General features: G+C 32.3%; 2 protein-coding genes across 8 annotated transcripts; one reads left to right on the forward strand and one right to left on the reverse strand.

Annotated features, from left to right (window-relative positions):
- The first annotated feature begins 3773 nt into the window (after positions 1–3773).
- Positions 3774–8639, forward strand: MENG (S-adenosyl-L-methionine-dependent methyltransferases superfamily protein). The gene is made up of 8 exons (XM_020361974.3): positions 3774–3935; positions 4014–4078; positions 4172–4262; positions 5006–5094; positions 5327–5460; positions 5673–5734; positions 6102–6201; positions 6845–8639. The coding sequence occupies exons 1-8, from the start codon at positions 3822–3824 to the stop codon at positions 6943–6945; spliced, it is 756 nt and encodes a 251-aa protein (XP_020217563.1). The 5' UTR covers positions 3774–3821; the 3' UTR covers positions 6946–8639.
- Positions 7327–12031, reverse strand: LOC109801065 (cysteine-rich receptor-like protein kinase 2). Of its 7 annotated transcripts, XM_083066275.1 has the most exons (9): positions 11057–11530; positions 10864–10977; positions 9838–10656; positions 9595–9708; positions 9054–9193; positions 8769–8979; positions 8404–8638; positions 8128–8278; positions 7327–7985 (listed from the first exon to the last, which is right to left on the reverse strand). In XM_083066275.1, the coding sequence occupies exons 3-9, from the start codon at positions 10601–10603 to the stop codon at positions 7647–7649; spliced, it is 1956 nt and encodes a 651-aa protein (XP_082922401.1). In that variant the 5' UTR covers positions 10604–10656; positions 10864–10977; positions 11057–11530; the 3' UTR covers positions 7327–7646. The 7 variants fall into 7 exon arrangements, with proteins under 7 accessions (XP_082922401.1, XP_020217636.1, XP_020217633.1 ...); XM_020362047.3 differs by lacking the exons at positions 10864–10977; positions 11057–11530 and adding an exon at positions 11817–12031; XM_020362044.3 differs by lacking the exons at positions 10864–10977; positions 11057–11530 and adding an exon at positions 11565–11801.
- Between the last annotated feature and the right edge of the window lie 341 nt (positions 12032–12372).

A 12372-nucleotide genomic window follows, 5' to 3' on the forward strand; every position in this document is an offset into this window, starting at 1 on the left:
GTACCAAAACTTAAGTGTTAACACTATTAAATAGTATTAAGAGTTATAGATAGAGATAAGAACTTTCAAGGTTAGATTGCAGCAAGTCAATTTTTGCATATGAAGTGGAGGTTGTTAATTAAGATGCAGAAGAAATGCTAATCTTTCACAATGATATTTAGATGTATTTACATATTGAATTGGATTAATTTTGAAGAGAAAAATTATTTGATTCAATTTTCTTATTTTTAATAATTCATCTCCTGATTAATTTGGTATAAATTTGATTTAATATAATTTAAAACAATTTGAATTAAAAAAAATTTAATTTTTGTTATAGTTTTACATTTCTGGAGTAGTATTAAATATAGAGTTAATTATCTATACACTGGCAGTGTAAAGTTTCTTATACTAGTAATCGATCATATATTTTAAATTATTTTATTTTATTTTTATTTGATTAAATAAGTAAATGGCATGACATTATTAAAAGATATGATTGCTTGTTAGTGTAAAATTTTTTTACACTGACAGTATATAAGTGATTAATTTTTAAATATATAAGTCAATATAATTTATAATAAATTTAATTAAAATACTGTAAAATATTGAATATATCATTTGAGTTATATAATTAATAGTAGTACAATTCTTTGTATGTAGACTATTGGAAATAAAACTACTGAACTTTATGATTGTATTTATTTACCTATATTTAAATGTTTTTTATAAGTAAATTTAGATTCTGTGATAATTTTATAAATAGATAATAAATATAAATAAGAAAATATCCTAGAGGTGTTTAAATTTTATAAATAAAGCAATTTTAGCTAATTTTTCTTAATTATAATACGTTTAGGAATATTTTTTCAATTTCTCATTTTTTAAAAATCATTTAATATGAAATTAAAGTTTAGAATGTATATTTGTAAAAGAAATAAAGTAAAAGAGATTAAGGACTCTTTTCATATTAAATAAGCAAACACAATTAAAATAGAATAAACATTTAATTTGAAAAATATTGTTATATTAGTTCAATATATTAAACATTAAAAATTATCTTATATGAGGGTGTTTTTAAGAGTATTTTTTTTGGAAGATTTTTTTTAAAAGTAAATATCTAATTTGATTTTCAAAAGATGGTAGAGGTAATCAATTAATTTCTAAAAGATTTTTTTTGTGATATTTAGATCTCTAAATTTTAAGAGTGTGAAAAAAAATAAAAAAAATAAACTTAAATTTGAACTCAAATTGCACCATATAAAAAAAATCATAACCAATTTGAAAGAAAACTAATCAAATTGTTTCCCTAAAATGACTCTTAAAAATTGAACCCATTGGTAGATAAATTTGACACCTTGGTGTACCAATTTTTAAATAATAAAATAAAACTAAATCAAATTAATCTTTTTGTCTCTCATTTCTCATGATTTAGTAATTTATAATATTGCATAAAATGTTTGAATTTTATTTACAGTGATCATGTTTTAATTTTGCCTTTTTATAACTTTTTTTTTTATTATCTTTAGTCTATTAAAGTAAATGTCACGTATTAAATCATGTTTCATAATTAATTTTTTTGAAATACAATTATAGTTTTTCAATGTTTTGGAATTAATCTCTAAGAGTTCTTTTGTGTACATTTTTTTCCTTAATTTTTTTTAATAAAATAAACAATTTTTTTTACCTTTTATAATGTATTTGTCTAGTTAATTGGTTTCCAAATTAAATGTTTAACTAGTAATTTTCTTTTAATATGTCTCTAAAAGTTCATTAATCATAACTTTGTTTTTGATAAAAGAAAAAACTTGCTTTCTACTTAAATAAATGGTTTAAATCTTATTTTGTTCTTAAATGTGCTTCAAAATTGGTTTAGTTATGAAATCAATTTTAAACTTATTTTGAACTTGTTTATAAAAGTGATTTGGTTCTAAAGTGGTTTATTGATGTGGTTAAAATGGTTTAGGACTTAGTGTTTAAGGTTAAAATAGTTCATAAGCTGGTTTAGTTTGATAAAATGGTGCAATGCAGTTTGATGAGGTTTTTTTTAAAACTCAAGCCATGCACTGTCCTACTAAATTTTAACCCTCTTATGCAAGTAGGTTCTTCCATTATACTTAATTATTAACTTTGTTAGTTTTTTAAACAATTAATAGTTAAGTGTCAAGTTGACATCTATTCTCTTTCCTAGTCATTTAATATAAATCATAATATAAGATTTTGATACTTGTTAATCAGCAACAAACACTTTGTCATCTTTAAAGATTCTAATTTCTGATTATAATGGATGGTTGTTGTTGAATTTTGTAGAATTATCTATAGTTGATTTTTTTTTTGTCTCGACCATCCTTAATTTCTTGAGAATTGCTATATCCTTCAACAAAAAAACCGAAACGTTCAAACTTTTAAAATATTCTTACTTTTCAATAAATTCATTTTAAAATAATTATTTAATTTAATATTTTATAGTTTAAACTAATTTTTTAAGGATTAAAAATAAGTTTCGACACATGATTGCGGGGACGTAGAATTTTTCTAATTTTTTTTTGTTTATTTTGGCTATAAGTTAAAGATTGTAAGTCCTAAATTATTAAATTTTGAATTTAGAAAAAATTGTTGTTTTTATGAAAGATCTTAAACAACGATGCATCAATAAAATATGATTGCTTTTATTATGTTTAATGTATTGCAAAACTCCTATGATAGTAGTGTGGAAGTACCAAATCCTTTCATTGTAACTAGAGCAACTAAGACTAGAATATTTAAACATAACAAAGTATTCATTACTGATTGAAAAATATCAAATCCTTGCATTATGGCTCATACTAAGTAATTAGGAGAGAAAGCAATCAACCCAGAGAAAGAAAACATGACAACATACCAATTAACCATTGATTGATCAAAAGACTAGCAGAATTAGTATGAAATGACTAACTTGTATAACAAAGTTAAAATTTAATGATCTATATGTCACAAAAAATCTTTTAGGAACCCATAATTCACTTTTACCATCTTTCATGAACCATTGGATGTTTACTCATAAATTTTTATAAATTCTTTTAACTTCTTATCTAATTTAATTTTTATTTATCATACTAACTTATGAATTATATTTTAATATTTTAAAATAAGTTATCAATAAACAAAAATAATGTAATAAAAATTATTTATCATGAATTTAAAAATATATATTATTATAATATTAGTGTTAAGAAATTGTAAAATAAGTTCCTAAGAAAAGTAAATTATCATCTACATTTGGCCAAAACTAAATTTTTTTTAAAAAAAAGTGATAATATTAATATATATTTAAAGATAAAATAATAAAAATAATTAAATTTGAAAAATTTATTTGACATCCTAAAAATTTGACAATTTCTTCCCATTATGAATCATTATAATGATGCATTTTAAATCTAGACCTTCCTAAGTTCATGATCGATCAATTCTCGTTCGATCTTTATATAGATGGACCTAGATTGGATCTACTATTTATGAAATCTATAAGATAGGCCCATTAGACAATAAACAGACATATATCACTTAAAAAATTCAAGTCATGTAATTTCACTTTTATGCTTAGGATAAGACTACCTTAAATTAAATTTTGTAGCCGAACAAAATCCAACTAGCAAAGTAGAGAGTTAAAATAAAATAAAATGGATGAGTGGTTGTTTTGGGTTGAAAGAGTGGAAGCGGTAATATAACCCAATCCATAGGCTGATGGGTGGGCCCACGAAGGATGAACACGTGACGCGCACGTGTCATCAATAGATGAATAAAAAAGGAAGTGAATCCGAATTTCAAAGCGATGGGAAAAGTGTGTATAGCAGGAGCAGCACATGGCGACGTTCGTTCCTTCTTCTTCTTCTTCTTCCACTTTCCGACCGACGTTGCTTCGCTGCTCCAACGAGCGCCGGGAGCTGTTTAGCCGCATTGCACCTGTCTATGATAACGTGCGCCGCTCTCCCTTTCTTCCTTTTCCGGTGTCGCCTCTTTTATAACTTACGCCGTTTCTGTGTCTGCTTGAACAGCTCAACGATTTGCTGAGCCTTGGACAACACCGTGTTTGGAAGCGAATGGCTGTTTCGTGGACTGGGTGGGTATCCTTCTTTCTTCACTCCAAAATATCACTGTTTTTGTTTTCATTTCTAAATTCGGTGTTGTTTTTGTGCTGTGAATGTGGGGACAGAGTGAAATTCGGAGACCGTGCGTTGGATGTGTGCTGTGGAAGTGGGGATTTATCCTTTCTCTTGTCTGACAAAGTTGGCTCTCATGGCAAGGTCCTCTCTCTCTCTCTGGCAATGTGTCTTCTCTCCACGTGTTTTACGTTTATCTAATTAGAATTTATGATAAATGAATGTTTTTAAATGGATAAATTATATTTTGGATTTACAATCAATAATTTAGATTGTGATATAAGTTTTATTTTGACTATTTATAATTTCTTTGAAAAAATTATTTAAATTCAGTTTAGAAATAAAGGATAGAAGAGGGTAGATTGAAAAAATAGACAGATAAGGAGTGCAGTTTGACATGATTGGGAGAAATGTTTTGGCTAGATGTGGGGGAAATGGTTGATATGCACGTCCAATGGAAAAAAGAGAAAAGATTGAGAGTGTTTAATTTAAGTTGAGAAAGTGAGAAGAGTGAAGGCACCACTTTTCAAGTTAATTATGTATTCTAATTTGTAATATAAGGGTAGATTTATTATTATTGTTGTGTGTCTTGGTCCTATGGCAATTAGTTTTCTTTTAACTATTACTATTGTTATTATTGAGTTTAAATTCTATGCCATATCATAGTAACAAAAAATTACATTGTCAACCAATTAGAAAACATTGTTGGTGTGTTTTTAAGTTGTTATTATAAAAGTTAATAAATTTACTATATATGGTAGTTTGTGCTTGAATCATAGTGAAAGCTCCTTTACATCGATAGAACATACACTCTTACTCTTGCTATTATTGTTAAGCATTTATAGTGACACTGTGGGTATGTCTTATGTGAATGTTTTGGGGTGTAGGTGATTGGTCTTGATTTTTCCAAGGACCAGCTATCAATTGCCTCATCTCGGCAGTGCTCGCTTTCAAAGAAGCGCTTCACGAATATTGAGTGAGCATGGGTAAATTTTGTAGTATGCAGACATTAGATTATGGTCTGGAGATTCTTTATTTTTATTATTTTTAACCCTTTGTCCACAATATTTGGTCCTTCAAACAAAATTTCCTTGCTGTCTGGTATAAAGCTACTAGCAGTGTTTATAGTAAGGAGTTCCTTTGTGATTGTGTTGTATCTTAGTATCATTGGTGACTTCAAAAGGTAGTAATCGTTTGTTGTATCATAGGTGGGTTGAAGGTGATGCTCTTGACTTACCATTTTCTGATGGTTGGTTTGATGCTATCACTATGGGCTATGGTCTTCGGAATGTGGTTGATAAGCGTAAAGCCATGCAGGAAATTTTACGTGTCCTAAAAGCTGGTAGGTTTTGTATTTCAACCCATTAATATGATGATTGATGTTTATTAGCATGTTTGGATACAAGTTTAGAAAGACTTTTTAGTTTTTAGAGTTTTTTTATTGAAAAATACTCTTTATTTTCAGTAGAGAAGCTTTAAAAAATACTTCTAAACTGTATCTAAACAAACTCTATATCAAATTTGATGCATCTTATGGTTTATTTTGCTTGCCAGGCGCTACAGTGTCTATCCTCGACTTTAATAAAAGCGACGACTCACTAGCTTCTTCAGTTACGGTATATCTCAGCCTTATTAGTTACTTCATATGAGATATAACAATAATTGGTGCAGCAATGCTATTATAGTCACCATTCTGATGTCAGTAAATTAGAAGGCTTGGCTTAAGGTTAAAAATCAAGATACGTGAAAGGACAATAAATTTATTCTTTTCAGCAATGAGCAATGCCTTAGAGTTATCAGTTTGACTAGACAGATGTAATCATGCTTGGCACTGCTAGGTTTTGAGAAAAATTTAATCCATGTGTTAATGAATATTAGATTATCACATCATATCATATATTCGGCATTTTTTTTACAATCTCCTTTTATTCTTTTGATTTGCTGGATGCACCGAAGGTAACCCCATGTATTTACTTCTGCTAGGAATGGATGATTGACAATATTGTTGTCCCTGTTGCCTCTGTTTATGATCTTTCAGAGGAATACAGATATCTCAAGAGTTCAATAAGAGAATTTTTAACAGGTTTGTTTTGAAGTGGAAGATTTTATCAGATCAAACTTTTAATTCAACATGCTTAAGTATATTTTTGTGAAGCTATTCTATAGGATTATTATAATGTGTTCTCTGACCTCTGTCTTCTTCGTACTTGATATAATAACAATAATAATAACAAAATATTTATTTACTTTTATTTGAATAGGTTGGCTTGTTAGGCCTAAAAGGCTTTTTGAATGGCGTAGAACCTGATTTTTTTAACTAAATAAACTTAATAAAAGCCTTGGTTTGGCCTGAGTGGCTGAGCCTAATGTAGGCTAAGCTATAAGGCTACTGTCGAGTAGTCCGACCTATTTTCATTCCTGCATGCAGGTCTTAGGTGGGGTGCTTTAAAATCCATATACTAACGTACTTGTGAACTTTTGCGTGTAACCTGGATCTATATCCATTTAGCTGATAAAACCTTCTACTTGTATATATATATATATTTTTTCTGGTATCCATTAGGTTCGGGTCCAATTATCATTCCTAGTGATATTCATGCAGTTCATAATTGTGCTTAATAATTGGAAAATAATTAGCAAACAAACGGGAAACATAAATTATGTCCATTGATGGTAGAACTTTGTTACGATTGCTTGCCTAATTTAAGAATCCTCCTCTGATGCAGGGAAGGAATTGGAGAAACTTGCCTTAGAAGTTGGATTTTCTGCCGCCCAACATTATGAGATTGGTGGAGGCCTCATGGGGTGTTTAGTAGCTAAGCGTTAGAGCTAAGATGGGATTTGTGGATTTATCTTTTCTATGAACAGATTATTTCCCCCTTGTGGGCTGTATTCAGGTTGTAAAATCATAAAATCTGTTGTTAATCCATGTGCATTACTATTGAATAAACAGTTGCTCTTCTATTGCCCAGCATTTTGTTATTTTTATATGCGGAGATAAATGTTCCATGGAAATGCTCCAGTCACGTTTTCATATTTCTTCGTATGACCTTTCGCAAATGTTGGTTGTGTCATGATTGGTACATTATAAACTGCGTGTTTCAGTACATTGTAATCAAAGCCCCTTTTTGTTTCTCTTGATCACGTTCCGAGTATTCTTGGTAGTGCTTAATCAATGTCTCATTAAAATTGGACTCATTAAAGAGCATAATAGTAAAAGCTTATAATCTTTGCTTTATTTATTTATTTATGTGCTGTTACAAATATCAGATTAACGTCAAATTGTACAATAATTAATTATATAATCTTGGAACTATACAGTATGAATTGTTTGCTTCCCGTAACGGTATTGGAAATTGACTTAAAAGCTCCCCTTTTCTGAAGTATGTATTTCAAATAGCAATGGTACATATGCTTCGTTTGCAACCTTCAGTGTAGTAGTATGTCGGATCTAGACCAAGTAAGTTGCCAATCACAAGCTGTGCTGCATACATACTGTGTGTAGTGGTTTTCTCTGCATTCCCATGGTCACCTGGGATAAAAAGAGCTATGGGACATAGTAGCAATTGAATCAGCTGCTGCATTAAGGGGATAAAATGGGTCACCACTTGTGTCGTGAAGTTCCATAGTAAACTCATCTAGGAAGGGTGGATTAGAGGGAGCAACAAGATGCTCCTCCTTCTTTGTTAGCATCTGTAGTGTCTTTGACATGATTGGTCGTAATGAAGGGACCTCTTGGGTGCATAGAAGTCCTATGTGAACCACTCTTAAAATCTCATCCTTAATATTGCTTTTGTGCTCGTCCTGCCACTCTAGATTTGGATCAAATAATTGTTCAGCAGTTCCTGCCTGGAAATGCTTCCATGCCTGATGTTGCCAGAACATATTTGATAAAAGAAAGAACATAATTGTTTCGTCAGTAGTTTATCTTGTCTTAACCACAATTAATGTACATTGTACAGTTGAACAACGATCAGAAAAAAAAGAGAGCAAGGAATCTGCAACTGACCACTGTAACTAAGCTGTCTGAATACTCTAATGCTTTGCTCCTGTTGTTCTGTCTACCAGTAACTATCTCTAGCAGCAACACCCCAAAACTGTATACGTCTGCCTTTTCTGTTAACTGACCATGAGCTAAGTACTCGGGAGCCATATACCCCCTGCATGTCCGAGAGTAAATGGTTATTTCAGATATAATACACTGCTGTTTCTTACAATAGCACCTGGCTCTTTGCCTCCTACAATTTGTTCAAAATTATGTTTTGATTTATGAAAAGATACTTACAATGTTCCTGCAATAGCTGTACTAATGTGGCTCTCGTCCTCTTGAAAGGACCTGGCCAAACCAAAATCTGCAATTTTAGCACGAAACTTTGCATCCAATAGGATGTTGCTGGCTTTTATATCTCTGTGAATTATCCTTGTTTTGGAGTTCTCATGCAGGTAAACTAATCCTTCGACTGTCCCAATGATAATTTCATATCTCTTTTCCCAGTTCAATTCTTTGCCCTTGTTTTTATCTGTCATGTATAAGTTGAGAAATATTGCATTTAGTTCACATTATGATAAATTGATAACCACCTAGTGATCAAAATGAGGTGTTATTGGTGAAAAGAGTAGTCAAGCCTACTGCACGAGTTCAGTAATTACCAAAAATGAAGCGATCAAGACTTTTGTTGGGTAGAAATTCATATACAAGCAGGCTTTCAGGTCCTGAACAACTGCATCCTAACAGTCTGACTAGATTCTTATGTTCCACGCTACTAATTATGTTGACTTCGTTGTAGAAATTTGCTGCTCTATGTCTGTTATTGAAATATAACCTCTTGATAGCAATCTCTCTCCCGTCAGCTAGAACTCCCTGCAATAACAAATTGTAAGAGTGCTGCCATATGTAAAATTATAGATATATAGGTCTTTGGAGAAGAGAACTACTTTATAAACTGTTCCAAATCCTCCTTGCCCTAACTTGTTATTTTCATGAAAAGATTCTGTTGCCTTTTCCAATGTAGAGTACTTGAAGTTCAAGCTCTTGTTCTGAAGTGTTTTTGCTAGCTTTTCTGAATCATTTGATCCTGTAAACCAGAATGAACATTAGGATCAGAGAATATTCTTAACGTTGTTGTGTTGTATCTCGTAATGATTCCTCAATTTGTTTATAGGACAAGATGGCTCTTCAAAAGATAAAATAATTCATATACAGTATTTATGATTAAGAGGACAGGGACTATCAAATAAATATGCAATAAAAACAACCAATGTTGGTGGTCTAAGTGGGCAAGGTAGTCAGTAAAGCAAGGTTTAAGGTTTGAATTTTGTGTATGAAGAAAATATGCACCGATGAAACCTATCTCAAGTGAGTTCACTTAACTTGCGTTGATTTGGCTCAAAAATTAAAATGGCTTTTTTCAGCTTTTAAGTTTTAACCATTGGGGGAATGGTAATGATGAGATATTAAATAAGTCAAGTCAATTACCTCTCCGTTTCTTTTGAATGTATCTTTGTTTCCACATATAAACTCCAATAGTTACTCCAACCACCGAAACAATCACCGAACTGACAACCGCAACCACTATCACTACCACATTACCTGCACAAGTCATCTAAATGAACTAATGTTTCACCCCTACTCTCTAAACTTTTTCAAATGCAAGATGCTGAATCCTTCCACAATTTGATAGTCAACTATAAAGTGTGAAGAAAACTGCAATTTGTATACCTCTTGAACTCCCATTTTCCTGCTCCTTGTTAAGAAAATCTGTGTCTGAGTACCTCATGAAGCAGCCGGTGTTGAGCGCTCTCCCTTCTGACCAGGGAAAACATCCCAATATGGAAGAAGATGCATTCTCAAGACATGCTTTGCAAGAACTTTGGTCCAGAGTCCTCCAACAATCAGCCAGAACATAAACAGATTGGTTAGTTGTTCCTGCTACAGCAACATTCCCTCTGGCATATCCTTTGTTGTTGGGTGCTTCTTGAACTGCTTTCAAAACTGCCTGCTTTGCTGCTGCTTGAAAACTTGAATTCTTCTTGGTTGTGTTCCCACATACAGCTCTGTCTCCTGGTCCCTTATACTCATCAAAGAAACTATAATTCTCAGCCCTCATGAAGCAACCATCAAGGAAAATGCGACCAGAATTATAAGGGAAGCACTGAGGAAGAACCGTGCGTGCCTCAGCATAGCATAATACACAGTCAAGTAATGAAAGATCTCCATAACACTGGGCCAGGCCATAGTTAGTATCAGGTCCTGTCCCTACAACTGCTGTGCCAAAGCCAGTTTTGCGCATCTCATCACTGATCTTCTCCATAGTTGCAACAAAATTTGGAACAAAGATAGTAGTGTTGTGCTCTAGTTCATGGCCACATGTTATTAGGACTGTCTTGGCCCTTGGTTCTGCCATTGCAATCTCTGATAGCAACAGGAACTTGATGAGAAGAAGAACGGTGCATTGCGAACATATGAGAGAGACTGGTTTCTTCATTTTTGGGATTATCTGATCCAAATAACTTTCTCTGGTAGGCCACTGACAAGAAACTGTGTAGAAAAAGGAGGATTTAGAAGCTTTGAATGCCTATGCCTGATAAAAAAGTCATTCCATTTTTCATGGTTTTTATTTTTGTTGGTGAATCAAAACAAGTAAAAGGTTATCTATTTGGCACCACTGCTTGTATGCTTAAAGCTAAACTGGTCACAACATGCTTCAAGCAACCTTATCCCTATGAGGTAATAATACAGTAATACCTATTGTTGGAGACCACCATTATAGCCCAAATTTCATTATATAAGATGTGAGATTGAACCCCAAAACTTTTCTGTTCCCGAGAAGAAAGGCAAGTTGAAGACAAAGAGGGGCTTCTGGCAGAAAAAAAAACATTCGTAAAGTAACATCTAACGTGTGAAGGGAAGAGGGCAGAAACCCAAGTCGGTACTTAACCTTTTTTGTTGCGATCCTTGAAGTCTCAAAGAAAGTTCTGCTGCTTTTGCAATCATTGCTAGAAAGGTAGATTTTGGTTCTTTTCTTCCCTTGTTTATACAGCAGTTAAAAACTCTAGTTTTAAACTTGCTCACACTTACATGACGTATTAATGATGCTGAAAATAACAAGTCTTAGACCAAGCCAAGTGTCTCAAAAACGGGGTTTAGAATGGAAGCACCCCATCACATCCCAGCCCCACTTTGGATTAATAGCCATCACTTCCCCATCCTCTCGATTAGTACTGATGTCTAAATCAGTTGTTAATAGTGATCAATTAGCCAATATAACCATGTTATTTTGCTTAGAAAAATAAGATATTGGTGAGTTAATTGCCTTAGTAACAAACGCTGTTAACCACTCATTCACATACTCTAATTGCCTTTGTATTTTGTCTGCTAACGAAAATAAAAGCTTGTAGAGAAAAAGTGGGCATTGGAATAAAAAGCTTTCCCCACAAAAAACCTACCCCATTTATTAGCCATAGAAACAGGCCCCACACGTGGCAACAACCACCCATGTCTACGCCTCAGGAGCCAGGAGCCAAACCAGCGATCAAGGACACGGTTTCACCAAAAACAACAAAGAAAAGTGAATAACGCAAACCAATAACAACGTTTGTGCATGTCCCTTAGTGTGTTTCACGATATCTCGAAGCAAATATTGTTACATAGTATTAAAATATCAAACGTGGGAAGAGAGTTTTGGAGGAAGTTGTTACCTGTGCATAGAAGGAATTGAATTGAATTGGATTGAAGTTAGTTGTGTGGGAGATGAACGGGAAGGTGAAGATTTTATGTGGGGAAGTCAATGAGGTGGAGACAAAATTTAAGGCAATGAGTCAAGCACGAATAATGTGGTAGGGTCGCAACTTGATGGTTGAAACTTTGAAAAACTGAAGTTGCAGAGAATTCAATTCGTTGAAAAACAGAGTATGACACAAGGTGTGGTATGTGAGAGAGTGTAGCTACGCGGTAACCTTCTGCCTTTCAAATATGACTGACATCGATATCCTTTATATTTATTTACTCTCTTGCCCTCCCTTCAAAGAGAAATGTTAAGACTATATTTTTTTATTCTTCAAAATTTCAGTGAATTTAAGATTTTGTGTATCTTATTTGACTGCACATCATGAATGGTTAAAATTAAATTATTTAATAATAATATATGATTGTTAAAAAATTCATGTTAATTTTATCTTTTTATTTTATCCTTTCATTATTTGATTTGATGTCAAAGATTCAGTCTTATCACTTTTTTCGTAATAAAATTTCTCT

This window comes from Cajanus cajan, chromosome 11 (assembly GCF_000230855.2).
Source record: "Cajanus cajan strain Asha chromosome 11, NIPB_CcT2T_4, whole genome shotgun sequence".
Classification (NCBI taxonomy): Eukaryota; Viridiplantae; Streptophyta; class Magnoliopsida; order Fabales; family Fabaceae; genus Cajanus; species Cajanus cajan.

Bases quoted from the DNA above. Each gene is read 5' to 3' on its own strand.
- LOC109801065 (XM_020362044.3), bottom strand. The intron at 9,194-9,594 runs GTAATTGACTTG...TCTGGTTTACAG, and splicing joins CATTCAAAAGAAACGGAGAG to GATCAAATGATTCAGAAAAG. The intron at 8,980-9,053 runs GTAGTTCTCTTC...TTGTTATTGCAG, and splicing joins GATTTGGAACAGTTTATAAA to GGAGTTCTAGCTGACGGGAG.
- MENG (XM_020361974.3), top strand. From the start codon at position 3,822: ATGGCGACGTTCGTTCCTTCTTCTTCTTCTTCTTCCACTTTCCGACCG. The intron at 4,079-4,171 runs GTGGGTATCCTT...ATGTGGGGACAG, and splicing joins ATGGCTGTTTCGTGGACTGG to AGTGAAATTCGGAGACCGTG. The intron at 4,263-5,005 runs GTCCTCTCTCTC...TTTGGGGTGTAG, and splicing joins AAGTTGGCTCTCATGGCAAG to GTGATTGGTCTTGATTTTTC.